The 20,722-nt window shown below is 52.6% G+C and overlaps 2 protein-coding genes across 2 annotated transcripts; both read right to left on the minus strand.

Moving 5' to 3' along the window:
* Nucleotides 1–1,767: 1,767 nt before the first annotated feature.
* Nucleotides 1,768–10,608, minus strand: LOC100478686 (cytochrome b-c1 complex subunit 1, mitochondrial). The gene is made up of 13 exons (XM_002926037.4): nt 10,448–10,608; nt 10,055–10,195; nt 8,164–8,250; nt 6,989–7,118; nt 6,577–6,775; nt 5,748–5,827; nt 4,181–4,296; nt 3,802–3,945; nt 3,522–3,682; nt 3,324–3,409; nt 2,843–2,931; nt 2,409–2,484; nt 1,768–1,961 (listed from the first exon to the last, which is right to left on the minus strand). The coding sequence occupies exons 1-13, from the start codon at nt 10,514–10,516 to the stop codon at nt 1,897–1,899; spliced, it is 1,443 nt and encodes a 480-aa protein (XP_002926083.1). The 5' UTR covers nt 10,517–10,608; the 3' UTR covers nt 1,768–1,896.
* An 8,270-nt stretch (nt 10,609–18,878) lies between these two features.
* Nucleotides 18,879–20,166, minus strand: TMEM89 (transmembrane protein 89). The gene is made up of 2 exons (XM_002926036.4): nt 19,451–20,166; nt 18,879–19,064 (listed from the first exon to the last, which is right to left on the minus strand). The coding sequence occupies exons 1-2, from the start codon at nt 19,985–19,987 to the stop codon at nt 18,879–18,881; spliced, it is 723 nt and encodes a 240-aa protein (XP_002926082.4). The 5' UTR covers nt 19,988–20,166.
* Between the last annotated feature and the right edge of the window lie 556 nt (nt 20,167–20,722).

The raw sequence follows: 20,722 nt of genomic DNA on the forward strand, positions 1-20,722 counted from the left end.
CAGCTCCTGAGCCCAGCACCTTCCATCTGAAGAGTGGGCCCCCAGAGCTCTGTCCTTCCTCTCACTCTCCCCCCACATCTTCTTCCCTGGCTTCAGTCACTACCTCTGCCAGGTGGCACCACATCTCTAGCTGGGGCTTCTTTTCAGGATTGCAGCCCCACACATCCCACTGTCCTGGACACCTCCCAATTTCTCACCAAAACCGTGGCCCAAGCTAGGCAGGTCATCCTCCAGCAACCTACCCCTCCTTGGGGTACCCCAGCCCTGTTGGGGCTGCTGTCCTATTTGTGTCCCCTGAAGCCCACTCCAGCTCTTCCTACAGCTGTGACCTCTGCTCTGCCATAGCACAGCTCCCTGGGGTGCCACAGAAATCCAGCCTCCGAGTCCCCATGCTAAATCTCAGGCCGATCTCACTTCTCTCGCCAGTAACCTCCAAGGGACCTCCCTCAAGATGCCTCCAGAGTAAAGACCAAATTCTCTGGCTTGGTATGCAAGGTCTATTGGGACCAGATCACTTCCAGGAGTGCCCAGCACATCCAGAGCCTTCAAGGACCATGCCTGGGCTTGGAAGAGAAATCACCCCCATCTTCCAGGAGCTCAAACTTAGGGCAAAGATTTGGTAATCCCTGGTCCATTGTACTGCCTCTATAAGCAGCGGGTTGGCCTGTCAGGTTTCTGCACTGCCTAGCAGGTTCCCTCAAAGTAGGAGGATGACCTGGGACCTCAAGCTCTGGGTTCTAGAAGGCACTTGACAATTATTTCCTAATTGACAACTGGTGGCAGCAGAGATGAGAGAAAAGCACTGGGGCAGGGCAAGAATGATTCCAGGATTGTTTGGGGCCACTGCAAGGCTGGGGTGCTGGATGACTTCTCAAGAGCCTGCTTCTCAACCACCTTTGTCCCAGACTCTGCTCCCGACTGCCAGCAGCACTTCTCCTAGGAGAATCAGGCCCCTCACTTCCACTTCCATCCTGGGCTCCCAGGGAACCTGACTGCAGAAGGGCTGGAGACACAGGAAGAGGGGTCTACCTGCCCACCTGCCTCCTGGGGCCAAGGCCTGAAGGGGGACTAGGCAGCTGTGTTTCACCAGGTCTTGGCTGCCACAGGTAGATGGGAAGGGGATCATCAGGCCAGCAGCTCAGGACTTGCCTGGGACAGACCTAGTCAAGGGAGGGGGCTCAGGCCCCACTGAGCTCAGGGCTATTCTCGGAGCCTGAGTCAGCAGCAAATCGAGGCAAAGGATTCTTGCCCTGCCTGTCCAGGCAACAGTTAGAAATCAAATGGGAACACTATGCCCCAGGCTATCCTCCTCCCAGAATCCAGAGTAAACATATGAAGGAAGCTTCCTCAGGGAGACTCCGGGACAGTCCTTGGCCCTTCCTGGTCTGTCCAGGGGGCCAGGAACTGCCAGAAGGCTTATTGCACAGGACCCACACCAAAGGGCTTCCCTCCTGAGCCACCAGAGTTCCCAGGCTGGGACCTCTACCAGGGCAAAAGCATGGGTTCCCACACCCTACTCTTGGGACAGACCAGCTAGGAGCATCCCCCACGTGGCTAAGTGGAAACATCTGGCTTCAGCTCCCTGCAGGCATCAAAGGCTTCCGGCCTCCATACTGCAGCCCCCACGCTTGCCCCTGGCTGAGGATACATCAGCCTGTCGGAAGGTGGAAGGATCTGGGTCATACAGAACTGGGGGGGCGGAAGTCCCTGCTCCCCCATCCACTGCCTGGGGGACTCCACGGCAATGCCAAGAGATGGACAACACAGTTCTCAACACGGGCCTTTATTGGAGGTAAGGTCATCTGCACACAGGTCTGGAGAGTCGAGGTGGTATACTTGTGGCGGGGAGGGACCGTGAACCCTGGCCCAGCCCTCTTGCCTGTACAGCCTTCCTGCCTAGAAGCGCAGCCAGAACATGCCGCTGCGGATTCGATTGTAGTCTGGGAGCTGCTCAATGGGGCCTGTGGGGAGAGGGTGGGGCGTCAGGGTGGGGTGCCTGGCCTGTACAGGGACACCTGGCCCTGCGCCGCACCCGAGGCAGAGCTGCCCAGAGCAGCACAAGACAGGCTTTGAGTGGAAAAAGGGAAGAGAACATTCCCCCAGGGGTGCCGAGCCTGTCACTTCATGCTCTGGCTCTCGGAGCCCCACCCCACACACGGAGGTGTCCGTTACCTGGCGGGTGCGGGGTATTGATGGAGGCACCTTGGCAGGGAGTCAGGGAGCTGCTGGGACAGGTTTTCTGAGCAAGAACTCCCTTGCAGCCAGGCTGTTGGGCAGAGCCTCTCAGGGGCCTCGGTTTGCTGCCACCAGGGTAGGCGGGGTGGGGGTGGGGGGGAGCAGAGGCAGCAGGGGAGGCCAAGAGGAGGCCTGAGGAGAAGGACAAAGAAGAGGCCCTCTAGGCCACTCACCCAATCCAGCCACAGCTGGACACTGGTCATATAAGTACTTGGAACAGACCTTACGCACCACACTGGCATCCACTTCCTGCAGGGGAAGCAGAGGACACACTGACAGACAGGTTCCTGGTGCCACCTCAGCCCATCAACGTCACCCACCAGCCAACCAAGGTCTTCCATACAGTCCGAGGAGCTGCCCCCTCAGCCAAAGGGGAAAGGCAGCGGGGCCCTCCCCGCCGCAGACGTCCATAGGCCCCACCCATGCCCTCAGCCTTCAGTGCCTCCGCCTGGCCCTCCGATGACACCACCCTGTCGGTGACGCTGTCGAGGACACCAGGGATGACTGCGGGAGCAGTCTGCACAGTGCTCTGTCAGGCCTGAACTCCCCGCCCTTTAGGAGGCTGCCAGGTCAGGACTCCAGAAACTCCCCCAGGGGCCCACGTTACCGCAATCCGGCTTTCCCACTCGGCCAGGGGGATGCGCCGGCCATAGGTCAGGAGGCTGCGTCCGATGTCCTCGCACACGGGAGTGGTGCCTGCGAGGGTCAGGGGAGGCTTACAGGTCCTCCCAGTCCAGTCCAGGAACACAGGTGCTCGCTGAGCTTCCAGCTCCAGGCTGCCACCTGGGCTGTGGTCTGACCCCGGATCCCAGCCTCACTTCCACCATCTGCTCTAGTTATGGGCTGTTGCGGGCCGTGGTCTGACCCCGGATCCCAGCCTCACCTCCACCATCTGCTCTAGTGATGGGCTGTTGCGGACCTGGCCCGCTGCCACCTGGATCTGACCCGCCAAGCCCCTGGGGGTGGCAGTGGGGATACGGCATGGCCTTCAGAGTTCTCCTCTCCCATCCTGCTTGGGAATGTGGCTACCCTGGGGCTGTCCCTCCAGGATGTGCCCCACGCCCTCCCCGCAGAGCTGCAGGACTCACCATCCAGATGAGACACCAGGGCATTTCTGAGGATGTTTTTGCCACGGAGCACCTCACTCTCCGTGGCACTGGTGCACAGGCGCATCCTACAACGGGCGGGGGATAGGCTGATCATCCCGAGAGATGGGGCTGTCTCCTACCCCCACCGTCCTGCTCGAGGGCCCCTCCTGTGCCCGGCAGTCCTGGGCTGCCACTCACCACTGGCCTTGCAGGAAGAACATCATGTCGTCAATGTTCATGCGATCGCAGACGAAGTGGGCGCCCAGCAGCCCTGTCTCTGCGTAGCAGATGTTGAAGGTCTGGAAACTCTGGCACAGCTTGTTGGTCACGGAGACGGCAGCCAGTGGGCTGGACAGGTGCTGCCAGGGGCAAGGACCATCAGCACCCACCCTCCTGTCCGTGGCCCACAGCCTGAACCCCACGGCCCGGCACCCTCCGTTCCTGGACGGCAAGGTCCCGTGCTCAGCCCAGCACTCACCGAGCCGCCACCGTAAGTGCAGTCATAGTGGCCTATGATGGCATTGGCCACTTGGAGGGCCACATTGTCCGGGTTGGACCAGCCAGGCCCCTCTACCGCAATAGCTACATGGGCCAAGGGCAGAGCGTCGTCGCGGTGGCGGATCTGAGAAAGGACAGGGCGAGACTGAGAGCCAGCGCGTGCAGACGACCAGAAAAGGTACCAGGTGTGGGTGAAGCATGTGCACACGTGTGGGAACACATGTGCTCATCAGGCAGCAGCCACAGGACCCTTTCCCCACCCCCGAAGCATCTCTGGAATCAGGAAGACAACCATGTTCACAAGGGTCCTTCCAGAGGCCGGGGCTGAGACCACCACCCCCAGCCACAAGGCGGCCCACCTCGCTGCCCGTGAAGCGGCAGGGAGCCAGAGTGGGCACGGTGTCCTCCTCGTATGCCTCCGAGACGCTGCTGAAGTGCTTCTGGGCGAGGTCCAGCAGCTGCTGGTGCTCCACCCCTGCCGAGACAGAGGGCGCCGTTACGGGCCGGGCAGCAGGGGCCAAGGCACAGAGTCAGGGGGATCACGCACAGGCGGAGGACCCCACGTCCGATCTCGGTGGGAGATGGCGGAAGGAAGACACGACATCAGGACAGGGTCAGGGAAGAGAATCCTCCAGAGAGAGACTCTGCCTCATGGGCGGGGCAGGCACCTCAAGGTCGAAGAGCGTCCATCACCTCAGCCCCAGGGAAGCAGCAGCACAGTGGGCTGAAAGATGGGTCCCCAGGGGATGCATTCTCCCCCACATAAAGAACAAGACTGGGGCTCCCTGGGCCCCAGGCCACCTGCCCTGCTTTGTCCCTCTGACCCTTCCTCAAGCAGATGCCAGCTGCTACCCTGTGGGGCAGGCTAACGAGAGGGCACAGAGGTGCTACTGCAGGGCCATGACTAATTCTGGGGACGTTCACAAATACCACTCAGGACCCTGCAAGACTGCACACCCTCACTTTTACAAAAGGAGGTCCCTGCTGCTCCAGCATCTTGACTGGTCAGCGCTGTGGGCAGCCAGAGAGACAGCCTGCCAGCGGCCTCAGCCTTTATTCCTTCCTTCCCAGAGCTCCCACCCTTCTGGACTCAACAGTCTCACTCTCACTCGCTTAAACTGCCCTTGGTCCCCTGGGTCACAGGCTCCATGACCACCAACCATGCCCTTCCCAGCAGTCCTTTTCACCCATCCGGCTGCCAAGGCCACAAGCTGGAAAAGCATCCTTAATCCCTCTCCTGTCCACTCCCCACCACAGCCAGACGTCCTTCAGATTTCCATCTATAAAACCATCCTGAATCCATCCCTCACTCCTGCCACCTCCTACCAGACACCTGCCATAGCCTCCCCCACCTCCACCCTGGGTCTGCCTGCCTATGCTCTGGCCCCCACTTGGCAGCCAAGCATTGGACCATGACACTGCCCTGCCCCTCTGCACAGGTTCCCCACTCCCTGCCTGACTTAACCCCTCCCAATCCTTTAGACCTTGGTTCCAACAACATGTGCTTCAAAAGCACCCCCTAACCTCCAACTCTGCACTTCCCCTCTGTCATCAAATAGGCATCGTCACACCCCAGGGTCTGGCCTGCCCACTAGCAAGGCTGCGAGGAACAAACCTGAGGGCTTGTATCTCCCACCAGCCTGCCACCTGGGTCTCTTAAGGGACAGGTGGGGCTGAGAAAGGCCTGTACTAATGAGGGGGAGCAGCATCCCTACGTGGTGGGTCCCAGGGGTGTTGGCAGGGCAGAATCCCATCCCACCTCAGAGCGCATGAGACAGAGCTCGCTCTCCTCAAGGACAGGACAGGAACAGGGTCCCCCGGAGGGGAAGATCCCCTATGGTCATAACCAGGAGACCTGGGCCCTGGTAACCAAGGCTGGTGCCCACCCGCCCATCACCACAGAACGTCGATGGGCCCAGCACTCACCTCCAGCTGCTGCCAGCACCATGCGAGGGGCCTTATAATGCCTGCTGAGGTACTCGGTCAGGTCTGCACGAGATAGCTTCCTGCAAGACATACGGCCAATGGCTTAGCGCCTCTCCCAAACCACAGTGGTCTGGGTCCCACAAACAGAGCTGAGGAGACAGGCAAGGAGAGATGTGGCTTCTCTGGGGAGCAAGCCCTAGCACACCCCTCGATCCCCTTCCCCATCTCTGCCACCCAGCCCTCTGGGCCCCACCTCACATCTGTCCTCAGGACAGGCTCAGTCCTTCCTCCCCGAGGAGGCTGTGAGCTGATGCTGCGAAGCTCTCAAGGGCGGTGTCAGAGCTCGTCCCACCAGAGGACAAACAGCCACACAGACGGGATCCCCAAGCTCCCTCCCTCAGGTTGTCAGGACACACATAAAATCATGCCCTACAAGGAGGCCCGCAACTCGAGTGAAGACCACGCAGGCATTTCAAAAAGACCCCCAGGGACCATGTGGCAACAGAAAGAATGTTTCCAGTTGTACAAATTAAGAACGTACAATAGGGGCGCCTGGGTGGCACAGCGGTTAAGCGTCTGCCTTCGGCTCAGGGCGTGATCCCAGTGTTATGGGATCGAGCCCCACATCAGGCTCTTCTGCTATGAGCCTGCTTCTTCCTCTCCCATTCCCCCCGATCGTGTTCCCTCTCTCGCTGGCTGTCACTATCTCTGTCAAATAAATAAATAAAATCTTTAAAAAAAAAAAAAAAAAAGAACGTACAATAGCGCAGGCCAACTAAAAACAAACTCGTGCTTGAGCACATGCCAGCACGGGCCCAGCAACCCTCACCTGACATTCCCGCTGGGCCCCTCCACAGCCTGGGCTAGAGGTGTGCCCTGGAACGCTGTGGCATGCAGATAGTCGAAGACCACGTCCCGCATACACGCATCGTTCTCCTGTAGCTCCTGGAGGATCACATCACGCTCCTTCTCAATCTGGGAGTCTTCTAGGCTGCAGTTCTGCACAATGTCGGCCAGGAGCTCCACAGCTAGATGCAAGAAGGGCAGGTGTGGGCACCAGGTGGGCCACCGCAGGCCAGTAATGGCACAACCCCCCCAGGAGTGGCATGCTTGGTTGCCCTGCTGCAAGAGGATGCTGTCAGGGTAACCCCATTCTTCGGCCAGGCCAAGCTCCTGGAGGCCTGTCCTCTGCACCCCTGAAGTCCTATCCCCCCGTCCCTGCCCCTTCCTCCAGGCGTTACCTTTTGGCAGGTCCTTGGATAGCGCCTTGATGTAGTAAGCTGTGTGTTCCCGGGTGCTGTAGGCATTGAGATGGGCCCCCATGCTCTCCACCTCCTTTTCCAAGGCATTGCCAGGCCGATTCTTCGTTCCCTTGAACCAGGTATCAACAGGACCAATCAGGAACCACGTGGGAACTCAGGACCCCTATCTTCGAAGGCCAAAGTCCCAGCAGCACCACTGGTCCACAGGCACCTCCTTCGGCAAAGACTATGGGCATAGAGGGCCTACGATCTGTGCTCACCAAGTGCTGAGCAGGCCACAGTATCATAGGCTAATAGAATGGAGACAGCCAGGGGCCAGGAGAGAAAGGCATGGCCAGTGCAAGTATGGCCTGAAATCCAGAGCCCCATAACAGTCTGACCTTACCAGCACTCTCTGTCACCTTACTGACAGTCACAGTCAGGTTAGCTCACATCAATGTGCAGGTGACGCTGCCATGACCCACCCTACCCCCATGCCATTCATATGACTGTGTGTGTGCTGGTGGACACCTCTGTGGGACTCAACCCCACTTGTGTGTGTGTGTGTGTCTCCTGCTGTCCACTGGCACACACACGCATGCTGAGATCTACACTCACATCTGTGCTGCTGCTGCTGCTGGCCAGACTACATACCCGGTCCTACTCCACGCCCCGGCCCATCCATACCTGCTCCATTGTTTAATTCATTTAAAAAACTCAGACTTCATGCCAACACGAGCTGGCTGAGGGTGGAGACTGTCCCCACCCTCAAGAAAGCTCAGTATTTACTTCTACAAACAAGAGATGCCCAGGTATTCTGCCAGAGGAGAGCATCTCACAAGAACGCATGCCAGCCCAAGTCTACAAAATTGTTAAATGCACTTGTCTATCTACGTGTTCCACACTTCCACACCAATGCACGCATACAACACAGGCCTGGCCTCTCTGGTGAGGAGTGGGGTCCTGTGCCTCCCTGGGGGCCTTATGCAGGGGCTGACTAGATAGGTGCTCACTCAGGAGAGGCTAAACCCATGTAGTTCCTTCCAGAAAAGTCAGCCAGAGATTGTGCCCCCCCCCCAAGAGCTGAAGCCCATAATTGAGGAGGTTGACTTTGCTAACCTGCATCCTCAGGAGGGACAAGAGGCAGGGGAGATGCAGGATTTCAGGAGCCTCACCTTGAAAGCCAGATGCTCCAAAAAGTAACCTGCCCCATTGTTCTTCTCAGTCTCGTAACGGCTGCCAACGTCAATCCACACCCCGACCTGCACAAAAAGCCATCAACAAAGGTAACAAACCACCCCAGCCCCGACTTACACCCTACCCAGGATGACTCAAAAGAAGCCCCAGGCAGGGGGGTCATGGTCCCAGGGTGGGGGGACAGCTGTCTCAGTAGGACCCCTGTGCTTGGAGCTACAGCTGTGCCCCGGGGCACAGGCACTGGCTAAAAGACATACTGTGTCACCTCTCCTTTCCACTCTTATTTGCCGACTGGTTCCCAAACAATTTCTAACTGTGCACACTCACCTGACTCCATTACCAATATGAAACTCTTATATTCTGTCTCGCTTTTCAGTTAATTGTGTTTTCTAGGCAAGCAACACATCATTTGCAAACAACAACTTATTTTGTCCTTTCTAAAAATTATACCTTGCCTTTGTTCTGGTGATTTTGTCTTTCACCATTTAGGAAGGAAACTATTGGTTTAGACACTGAACATTTTATCTTATGAAGCAAGGAGCTTTCATTCACAATTATTTTTTAAAAAGTTTTTAATCGGGGTGCCTGGGTGGCACAGTGGTTAAGCGGCTGCCTTCGGCTCAGGGCGTGATCCCGGCGTTATGGGATCTAGCCCCACATCAGGCTCCTCTGCTATGAGCCTGCTTCTTCCTCTCCCACTCCCCCTGCTTGTGTTCCCTCTCTCGCTGGCTGTCTCTATCTGTCAAATAAAATAAATAAAATCTTTTAAAAAAAAATTAAAAAGTTTTTAATCTGAGTCGAATACTTAACACTGGCAAGTGCCTCCTTGGCACCCAATGAGAGAATCTCCTAATTTCCTCAACAGCCTCCTGGTGTACTATGAAACATACAAACATCACTCACCCCACACAAGCCACAAAGATCTCGTCTTAATTTAATATTTGCTCACAGCTGATTTAAAATTTTCAAATCTACTTTCCCAAGAGATGTTGACATACACACCACATACCAAAAAATTCTTATACTAATATCTGTTTCACAACTAGTATCTGAGAAAGAAAAATTAATCTTACAACCCATGGTAGCCTTTGGTCATCATCGACAGCATTCTCTCTCTGGCACAGTGGTGTCCCTTACAATCTAGAGCATCTCGGAGTCCATGAAATACAGCATTCTCTCCCGAACTTTAACAGGCTTTGGGTCAGTTTATATAAGCGCCACGTAATACGGAAGTTGCCCATGATCTTTTACCGTGTTCAGTAACAACTTATGTCAAAGGACATTATTTGTTACTGGAAAACTGAAAGAATTTAACAATAAAACCACTTAGCCCTGCAGTTTAGGGTGCAGAGGATTACGTCTTGAGAATCTTCTCACCTAATGATATATCTAGCTAAGGTTTCTCTCCCTAAGTCAATTTTGAGGATCTGTATTTTTTGGAAAATCACGTTTCTTTGGAATCTTCAAATGTATTCATTATGCAAGTGCATAAACAGTCTAGCCAGGAGATTATGACTTTGGGCTGTGAGTCTAGCAGTCACCTTATGTCTCTGAAACCCATTTTCCTCAAGGTAAAATGAAAACAGGATCACTTCTGTCAAAGGGGCTGCTTAAGAAAACGCTGCAAAGAACCTGGCCTCCTGCTTGGCAGCAATCACATGCTAAATGACTGTTAGTCATAGTGAGGAATGCCCCAAGAAGTCAAGTCTAGCTGGGGTCAGGATTAAGGTAGGTAGAGTCAACCCAGCGGTGAGTGAGGAGGAGTCCGATCCAAACCACAGAGGACTCGAGCCCAAGGTCACACCCTGACCTGGGAAAAAACGCCAGGCGCGATATGGAGGCTGCCTCCCGAGAGGGGCCCCCGCTCACCGTGCAGGTAGGCTGGGAGGACTGCTCGGAGGCTACTCGCAGCCCGTTGTCCAGCACGCTGACCTGTGTCTCTGGCACGCTCTGAAGAGCTTGGGCGAAGGTGGCGGTGCTCCGCAAAGCAGGCGACCTCAGCAGGGCCGGCTGGTGAAAATGGATAACCGAGACTGAGGGCTGGGTTGCGGGGTCTCTCCTCGGCTCCCAGGCCAGAGTGGGATCCCCGTCGCCGCCCCCCGGCCAGCCGCAAGACTCCCATCCCCGCTCAGCGCCGTGACCTTCGCACGGCCCTGACCCCGGAACCTCCCCAATCTCGACCCTCCGCCGCTAACAGTCCGCTTCCCGTCCGCGTGCCGAAGCCCCGCGCTCCACGGCCTTGTGCTCTCGCTGTTGCCTCACCGAGCGGCGGGTGCGCAGCAGCACTCTCGTCCCGGCCCCGGCCGCCCGGCAAACTGCGGAAGCCGCCATCTTCTAGCTCCTGTCGGCACCAAGTCGCGCCACACAAACGTACAAGTGGACGCGCCGGAGCCCGAGGCGCAGGCGCACTACCGCAGACGTGGCGCTCGGCCGCCTCCTGGCGGAGTCCAGGAGTATTCACGCCCGGCTGCTGCATGGTTCTGTCCGAGCGTCCACCGGTACTGCGTGCATCAGCCCACCAGGATGTCCATGGCCAGTGTGGGTACGTCCGCGGTCCAGTCCATCCTCCCCTTTCATCTGTGGGAGGCAAAGTGCGCGATGTTTCTCACGAACCGCGGGCGCTCCGTATCCACTGCGTGCTCGGAGCTGCCGCGCGGGCCAGGGGCGCAGCCGCCGCGTGTCCGGGCCTGGGAGCCCCGGGGCTCAGGCACCAGCGTGGGATGCTGGGACTCTGAGGTAGCTGCTGATCACGATTTTCTCTTTAAAAGGGTGAAGTAGTTTCAGACTGTTGACATCGAAGGAATTTAACAAGATATTGCTAAGAAAAAGGAAAGGTTTAGAGACTACTTATTTGGGTGGAGAGAATACGGATTCCGTTTGTTCGGGATTGACACTGACGCTGTGCGTGTGCACCCATAAGCCCTGTGAAACTGAGTTCAAATTCAAAGTCATCGACCTTGAGCAACATTTCTGAGAGGAACGTGAGAGAAGGCTGCTGCTCCCCGTTCCCGACTTCGTGCATACTGCACACTGTAGAACAAAGAAAACTCCTAGTCTGGGGTTTGTGAAATAGGATTCCCTTGCTTGGAAAAGAAAACACACACAAACAGGGGCTCCTGGGTGGCGCAGCGGTTGGGCGTCTGCCTTCGGCTCAGGGCATGATCCTGGCGTTATGGGATCGAGCCCCACATCAGGCTCTTCTGCTGTGAGCCTGCTTCTTCCTCTCCCATTCCCCTGCTTGTGTTCCCTCTCTCGCTGGCTGTCTCTATCTCTGTCAAATAAATAAATAAAATCTTTAAAAAAAAAAAAAAAAAGAAAAAAGAAAACACACACAAACAAACAAAACAAAGCAATGAGGCTTTTCTAATACACCCCATTGAAAAAAAATCCGGAGGAACTCTCTCGAAACTTTCAGCCGAGTGACTTCTGGAAAATGGATTGAAGGGAAGGAGAAGGATGCTACCATATTTACATTTCTGTGTTAATACAGAATTTTTAATTTTTACAAAACAAATGTTACTTTTGAAAGAGCGTACCTCTGAACTCTACTTTCACATGATTTATATGTGATTTATTGTACTTCTGAGATCTTCCCAAAAAAGTCATACTTAAAATATAACTCTTAAAAGCAGACAAAAGACACTTAAGTGTTTATTAATATTTTGTGGTTTAAAATTATGATTTAGACGTGAAAAATAAAAGAAAGGATCGTCTAATTAGTCCATCTTTGCATTTTTTAAAAACTTCAATTTTTTAAAAATTTTATTTATTTATCTGATAGACAACGAGAGAGGGAACACAAGCAGGGGGACTGGGAGAGGGAGAAGCAGGCTCCCTGCTGAGCAGGGAGCCTGGCTACGGGAAGGCAGCAGCTTAACTATTGAGCCACCTAGGCACCCCTAAAACTTTAGTTTTAAGAAGTTTTATGTTTACAGAAAAGTTGAGCAGATAGTAGAGTTCCCATATATATCCTCCTTACACACACATGCACAGTTTCCCATTATTAACACCTGACATTATTAAGAATGCTGGTTGTGATTAATGAACCAATATTGGTACATTATTATTAACTAAAGTCTATAGTTTATTCAGATTACCTTAATTTCTACCTATTTTTTCTTTCAGTTCTAGGATTCCATCCAGGATACATTATATTTAGTCGTCACGTCTCCTTAGGCTCCTCTTGCCTATGACACAACCTCCTCCAGTGACCACCACACTTCCCTGAAGAGTTCACTGCATGGACTTCCTCTCCTCCCATTCTCTCCCAAATCCACTCCAGTCCAGTCCCCACATCACTCCTCCAAATCCACACCTGTCGTGGTAACCAGTGAGCTATGTTGCTAAATCCAACGGCCTCCTTTAACATGATTGGCCGTTTCTTCCTCCTTAGAGCCTCATTACTTTTCCACTTTCAGGTTCCCACGTTGCTATTCTTGTCCCACCACCTTGGACACTCCTTCTTAGCTCCTCAGCTGGTTGTTCTTCACCTCCCAATCTCAATAGAGAGCCCAGGGCTCAGTCCTGGCTACCTCTGCCCTTCCTGATAAAAATTTGCTCTCTGGTCATCTCACCTAGCCTCATGGCTTCAGTGCTGTCTGTACATACAATGGCTCCTATATTCCCATCATTTACTCACCATCTCCCCTGGAGGGCCAACATCTCAATTAAAAATGGCTAACACTGAACTCTTCAGTCTCCATTCCAAACCTATTCCTCGCACAATTGCCTTCATCAGCAAATGACACCTCCAGTAACCCGGTTGCTCAGACTAAAAATCTGGGAGCCAATCTTAACTCCTCTCTCAAAATTCACACCCAATCCTTTAGTAAATTCTATTCCAAATTTCCATATCCAGTCTTCCCCATCCCCTTCCCCCATCCCCACTGCTACCTTAGGGTGAGAAGAGAAGGACAATGATAAAACCAGGAAGTGTGTGGTGTTGTAGAAGCCCAGGGAAGTATGTGTTTCAAGAGGCTGGTCAAAAAAGGAAACGTTTACTTACAGCAGTAGCCATTGTAATGACTTGGCAAGAGTCTTTGGTGATTCAGTAATCTTTGGAATTTACTTGTTATATGGAAGAAGGTGAAGTAAAAATATCCTTTCCCCACAACTGAATTTTCTAACAGCATTTCTTTTTTTATTATTAGGTAATCTCTAGGCCCAACGTGGGGCTTGAACACATGACCCCGAGATCAAGAGTCACATGCTGTACTGACTGAGCCAGGCAGGTGCCCCTCTAGCAGCGTTTCTCAACCAGTCCTTCTTTCTCTATCCATCTCTATCCATATCCCCTTTATTACGTACCCCAGAGATTCTCAAACCTGTAACCAGGTCCGTGTGGCCTGTCTGAGAAGGCTCTGGCACTCACCTCTCTCTCCTCACTCGGTATTTATTTGATATACTCACCAGTTTCTTATTTTAGGCTTTTTTCAAGTTTTTTTAAATTTAATTTTTTAAAAGATTTATTTATTTTAGAGCAAGAGAGAGCAAGAGTGTGAGCAGGGTCAGGGGCAGAGGGACAAAGAGAGAATCCTGAAGCAGACTCCCTCACCCCCTGCTGAGTGTGGAGCTTGATGTGGGGCTCAATTCCAGGAACCTGAGATCAGGACCTGAGCCAAAATCAAGAATCGGCCACCTAACTGACTCAGCCACCCAGGTACCCCTGGTTTTTTAAATTTTAGATTTAAATTGTACTAACATTTACATAGAATTTAGTATCTTAACTATCATTAAGTGTACAATTCAGTGGCATTAGTTTACATTCAAAATACTGTACCACCATCACCACTATTTCCAGAAATTTTTTTTTAAAGATTTCATTTATTTGAGAGAGAGGCAGTGAGAGAGAGAGAGCACGTGAGGGAGGAGGGTCAGAGGGAGAAGCAGACTCCCCGCTGAGCAGGGAGTCTGATGTGGGGCTCGATCCAGGGACTCCAGGATCATGACCTGAGCCAAAGGCAGAGGCTTAACTGACTAAGCCACCCAGACATCCCGATTTCCAGAACTTTGTCATCATCCGAAACAGAAACTGTACTCATTGAGCAATAACTCACTATTTCCTCCTTCCTCCAGCCCCTGATAATCTCAATTCTACTTTCTGTCTCTACAAACTTGCCTATTTTAAATACCTCACATAAGTGGGATCATACAATATTTATTGTTAAAAACAAGAGGCCCAGAGTAAAGTCACTTATGCTAAGCCTCAAACCACCAAACCAAACTTTTTAGATGTGTGTACTCGTGTTTTTCATCAGATTTGTGGGGGAGGAGTTAACCATTATTTATTCAAATACTTTTTTCTGCCCCTTTCTTTCTTCTCTTCGTAACTTCCCTTTCGTAACTTCCACAATGCGTATAATGTTCTCCTTGATGGTGTTCTACAGGATTTGCACATTTTTTCTTCATTCTTTTTCTTTCTGATCCACAGACTGGATAATTTCATTTGTCTTACTTTCAAGTTCACTGATCCTTTCTTCTGCCTGCTCCAGTCTGTTGTTGAACCCTTCTAATTCTCCATTTCTGTTATTGTAGTCTTCAGCTCCTGCATTCTTGGATCCACTTAAAATTTTCTCTTTATTGATATTCTAATTTTATTCAGACATTGTTTTTCTGATTTCCTTTAGCTTTTTGTCCATGGTTTCCTTTCACTAATAATTCTACTGCCCTGGGCTTACTCAGGGATGTTTTCTGTCAAGTTCTTTTTTTTTCCCTCTGTGAATGGGCCATGCTTTCCCATTTCTTAGCATGTTTCATAATATTTTTTTGAGAACTGGACATTCTGAGTATGACATGTGGTAATTCTGGAAATCTGATTCTCTCACTCTTCAGGGAATCCCAATTGCGGCTTCTGGAAGGGTGGAACCATCTGTTTATGACCTTTCCATACTATTTTTACAAAGTGTATATTCCTTGTTGCATGCAGTAACTGAAGTTTCTATTTTATTATCACTTTGGATAGTGACCTGACAAAGATTTCCTTAAATGTCCTGCTCCCAAAAGGAAAGTATGGGATGGGGCTGGGGGAGTGAGGTCTACTTAAATCCCCTGCAGCTGGGAAGCTACCTCAGCCTGTGGGGGTGGAAACAGGGAAATTCATTGAATTGAATTCTTCTTCAAACTCTCCCTGGGATGCTGCAAGTGTTCAACTCGACTTCAGAGTTCCAAAAACCTGCTACACAGTCTCTGCTAGGTCAATAGTCATTTTGGTGGAGGAAGGATTCCTGGCGAGTCCTTCTCTGCCATCTTTTGTGATGTCACACCCTGTTCTAAACTATCTATAAAAATAGTTCTTTGTCAGTCTAAAAGAAAAACATGGTTTGATTAGAATTGCATCAATGCCAGTAATTTGGGGGAAAGTGGTTTTTTGGACAGTTGACCGAGAATTTCCGAGATCAATATCCTGGTTCCGTTTTAACCCTTTTCCTCTCAATCTTCTTCCCTCCTCTTGCATTTTACCATAAATAGCAAGAGCTGAGGCTGTATTTTCAACATTTTACTTGGAAATCTCTTCTGCTTCATGTCCAAGTTCATCGTTTACAAGTTCTGCTTTCCTCCCAACTGCTGGACACAATTCCACTACGCTCTCTACAGCTACTTAGCATTCCGCTTCCTCCTGGTCTCCAATAACATGCTTCTCGTTTCCTTCTGAGCCCTCATGGGCAGCATTTTTAAAGTCAAGATTTCCGCTAACGGTTGAAGGCAGTTTTGGCTTTTTCCATTATGCTCCTTGACATTCTTCCAGCTTTTGCTCACTGCTCAATTCCAAAGCCATTTCCACATTTTTAGAGTTTGTTACAGTAGTACTTTGCTCTTGATACCAATATCAGTATTAGTTTTCTATTGCTGTCATAATAAATTACTTGGAACTCAATGACACAAATTTATTACCTCCCAGTTCTGTAGGCTCAAAGTCCAGCATGGATCTCATTGAGCAGGGCTGTGTTCCTTTCTGGAGGTTCTAGGACAGAATTAGTGCCCTTGATCATTTGGGTTATTAGCAGAATTTAGATGCTAGTGTTGTCGGTCTGAGGTTCCTGTTTTTCTTGCTGACTATCTGCAGAAGGTCATTCCCAGCTTCGGATTCCTCAGATTTTTGGGTGGTGGAAGATCCCTTCCACCATCTTCAAAGCCAGAAACAGAGGATCGAGTACCTCTCACTATTTAATTCTGACCAACTCATCTGCCCTCTTCATCACTTTTAAGGGCTCATGTGATTAAATTAGGCCCAGCAAAATAATTCAGAATAATCTCTCTTCCTTAAGGTCTTTAACCTTAATTCCATCCACCAAGTTCTTTTTGCCATGTACTGTAACATAGCCACAGAGCCCATGGCCATCTTGAGGGGCCATTACCCTGCCCACCACACCCTCAGTAAGAGGTACCAACCCCTCCCCCTGCCCCACCTGCTCCTTCTTACTCACCAGAGCTCCTTTTTTCCACTGAAATTCTGACCATCTTCTAGTTCCTGGATAAGGCCAAGGTCTGTCCCCACCCTCTCCACCAGGCTTGTCATTCTGATCAGAGCGCTGTCCCCTACTCTAGTCACCTCACTCTTTCTTCAGGTACCCGCAGTCGGCCCACATCTGCTCTACCCTGACTAGACCAGCACAGCTCTCTGCAGAGAAATTGCTTCTTTATGAGTTGGTTTCACCACCACCACTACCACCACCCTTCCATTTGTGAGTGGGTAAGGGGGGGAGCCCCTTCTGCTCTGTACATCATTGGATCCTGATACCGACAATAAAACTGGCAAACAGTGGGTGCTCACTGAACCTTGGAGAATGTAGAAGTGGGCCTAGCAAGGTACTGATGGATCCTAAGTTTCAATGCCCTTCTCTTTCAGGCTTTGGGAAGACCCCCAGTAGTGTGTCTGGAAGGGCAAGTCTTTTTTTTTTTTTTTTTTTTTTTTAAATTTTTTTTTTTTTTTTTGGANGAGAGACAGCATAAGCGGGAAGAGGGTCAGAGGAAGAGGGAGAAGCAGACTCCCTGTTTAGCAGGGAGCCTGATGTGGGGCTCGATCCTAGGACCCCAAGATCATGACCCAAGCTGAAGGCAGACGCTTAACCAACTGAGCCACCCAGACACCCCAAGTCTTTTTTTTTTTTTAACACTCACAAAATGAAGATACTCTAACTGCATTCAGTTAGAACCTCCTTCCTTTCCCAGTCACCCCTCCACCCTACCTCTCCTCTTATAGGGGACATTGAAGAGGTTATAACAGTTTGGGGTTTCAGCCAAGAGGAAGGTGGGTTGGGGGTTGTACCAGGTTGGGTTCTCTGGGAAGCAGACTCCAAGAGGGAGATTAGGGTGTTTACCAGGGAGTCAAGATCAGTATCTGAGGGAGGGAGGGAGGGAAAGGGTTGGGCCAAGGTCAAAAACTAGCTGTGACGAGGCCCTTCTGCATCAGAGGCAGACCCATCTGCTGGCTGCCTTCTCGGGGGGCTGGCAGCAGCAGGCTTCCCCGCAGGGGGACCTGGGCAGCGCAGGTCCAAGTCTACCTCAGGGACGCACTCGGTTTGGGTTTAGAGGGACCCAGTGTGGTTTGCTCCACTCCTGTGCGTGGTTACCTTATTTTTCCTGTCTTGGTACAGGAGGCCTCCAGGAACCCCCTGCCAGGTCAGAGCTCCTGATCAGGACAGAAAGACAGGATCCGACTGCATTTCGAACCTGCCCCCACAGTGCCCAGTGCTAGAAAAATTGTGGGCCACAGAAAGAAAACAAGTTTTGAAATGTCTGTGGAGCCAGAAGCCCATCTTTGAGAAATTCTTCCAAATTACACAGCTTCTATATGAAATCAAGTCGATGACAGTTTTCCGAATTTGAAAACCATCCAGACCATTGATGGGACATCATCAATAACAGGTTTGGAGAGGACTTTTCTAAACTACCAAAAATTAAAACACAAATGCCAATCAACCATGTTAGAAGGAAGACTGAATTATTTTTCTATTTTCTGTATAGAGAGTATGTCCCCCATGTGACAAAGCCCTCATCCTACAGAGTTGTCAGAGTCAGCAGCCAGGGGTTCAGGAGAGCGTGAGTTACAGAAACGTGCCAGGACGTCACCACAAGCACATTATTGGTCTGGATTTTGCATTGTAGGGTCAACTCTTTCACATTTGTAATCTCTCATTTCTTTCCTCCACAGTCTGCAGTCAAAGGAAGGGAAGGGGGGTGAAGTTCAGCCCTCAGCCCGCTTCCAGGGGCCTTAGAGCAAGGGCCGCGCAGGTGCCAGAGCATGTTTGGGGCTGCCACAAAGATGGAGGCGCCCGGGGCTCACCCTCCCCCCGCCCGACCCCTTGCATCACCAACCGGGAGCCCTCACTGACTCAGCCAGGTTGTCATCTCCTCTGGGAAGCCCTCCATGGACTACCCAAGTCTGCCCTGACGGTCAAGTCTTGTCCCAGTGCACTGGGGCCCCTGAGGAGCCCCAGAGGAACAGTTGCATTTGTGGGTGACACCTTAGGGAAGAGGGGTCTATTGGTAGGGGCAATGGAGCACTGTGAGCCAGTCCCATCTGCCCACCCATCCTGATCATGGAGGCCTCACCTCTGCTCGCTGCAGAAGTAGAAAGGGGACATAGGGTCCAGGCAGGCCTGGAGAGGACACACACACAGGCCTGAACCTGGCCCAGAGCCTCAGGCCATCCCCACCCCGACTGGCCACCAGGCAAAGAGAGGCATGCATTGGGTCACCCACTCTGGGCGGGACTCCCCTTTATTTGGGTCTTTTTTTGGGTGGATATATGCTGCAAGTGGCACTCAATATGGACCAGGAGCGAATCCAGCATGTGCAGGACCCCAAGGAGCAAGGCACGGTCTGAGATTGGGGTCCGCCGTTTCCAGGGTCCACAGGGGTTCATGGTCACCTGCGGATGCTGAGGATAGGACCAAGAGACAGGAGTAAGAGCAGAGGGACGGGATGGGGGTGTGGTGAGGGGCAGCGATGAGACCAGGGAGAAGGGCATAGGAAGGGAGGTGGTGATGGAGGGTCACCGAGGGTCTGTTGTGGGCTAGGGTGGTCCCGGGGGCTACGGGGGCTGGATGAGGAATAGGGATAGTAAATGGGTGGACAGATGGGGGCAGAGTACTGGCCACAGGGAATGGTCAGGGGCTGATGGGTGTGGACAGATGTAGGGACCACAGGGTGTGAGCAGCGGGGGAGGGGACACAAGGCCTGGGTGGGAGGATGGGGTGGAGGACATGAGCTCGCGGGTCTGAGCGGAGGCAGGAGGCTGCACAGAACGGGGCGGTGCTCGCTCACCTCAGACTTAGTAGCCTGGGAGCGCCGCCGCTGCAGCACCGCACGGCCCACCATCAGCATCATGGTGGTGGTGATCGTGACCCCAGCCACGGGGTAGATGCGGTTCATCGCCAGGCCCATCCAGTGGCCAGGACAGCCCAGGCTGCCTCCACAACCTTCCAGGCTGTTGGGCTGGCACCCCCAGGGCTGTAGGTCCAGCCCCACCTGGTACCACAGGGGCCGAGACCAGGCGTGGGAGGGAGCTGGCAGGGCCAGCAGGGACAGCAGTAGCAGAAAGGATGGTGCGAGCAGCATGGCAGCGCCAAATGCCCGGATAGAACCTGGGTGCCTGGCAACGGGCAAACACCCTTCCCCCAGTGGCAGGCAGTGGGTTCCAACTGGGTCCATTGCCAGAAAACACAGCAGGGTGGGGAAGGGGGGACTTCCAGGGCCAAGGGGGATGGCAGGCTGGAGACCTGGGTGCCAAGCTCCTAGCCAGCCCACAGGACTGAAAGAGTACCTTCTCCCTACCTCCGCCGCCTCCCCCTCCCCTAACATCCAATCCCTAAAATTCTAACACCTCATGGCTCCTAAGGCTGTTGTCCAGCACAGAGCTGCTTGCTGATCCCCAAAGCCCAGCCTGCCCCACAGTTCAAATTGCAGCAGGGTGAGCCCTCACATGTCTGGGCCCCCACACACTCTGAATGAAGCCTGAAGGCTCGCCCTGGCCTGTGAGGTCCTGCATGCTGTGGCCTCCCTCCGGCCTCATTGCAGGCCTCCCTGGTGTTCCCAAACACAACTGCTGTTCCCTATGGTCCTCCACTCCTCCGCTTCTCACAGCTGGTGTTTCAGTTTGTGTGACCTGCTCCCTTGGCTTCCCTCCTGTGACCCTGTTGGGCAACACAGTCCCTCCTCTCTTGTGTGATCCCGTTTTGTTGTCTTCAAAGCAGTTCTATCTCAATTTCTTGCTTGAGGTCTGGCCTCCACCCAGCACATAAGTTCACTCACCCAATATTTGCCAAGCACACCACATGCCAGGCACTGTTCCTGGTGCCGGGACATGGCGTGTCAGAGTAGATTAAAAAGCTCTGACTTTCTGGGCTATGGTTTGGGGAGGCGGGGGGGCAGATGATTCATGAACACAGAGCAGGATGCCACCGCCAAACACGATAAACACTGAGCTGGACGAGGGGCACCTCGGTGACTTGAAGGGCAGGACAGCCTCTGTCTCCTCGCCCAGCACAGAGCAGGGCACCTGGTCAGCACCTGGCGGCCGGCAGAGTTCAGTGTTCT

Source organism: Ailuropoda melanoleuca, chromosome 4 (genome assembly GCF_002007445.2).
Source record: "Ailuropoda melanoleuca isolate Jingjing chromosome 4, ASM200744v2, whole genome shotgun sequence".
Taxonomy (NCBI): Eukaryota; Metazoa; Chordata; class Mammalia; order Carnivora; family Ursidae; genus Ailuropoda; species Ailuropoda melanoleuca.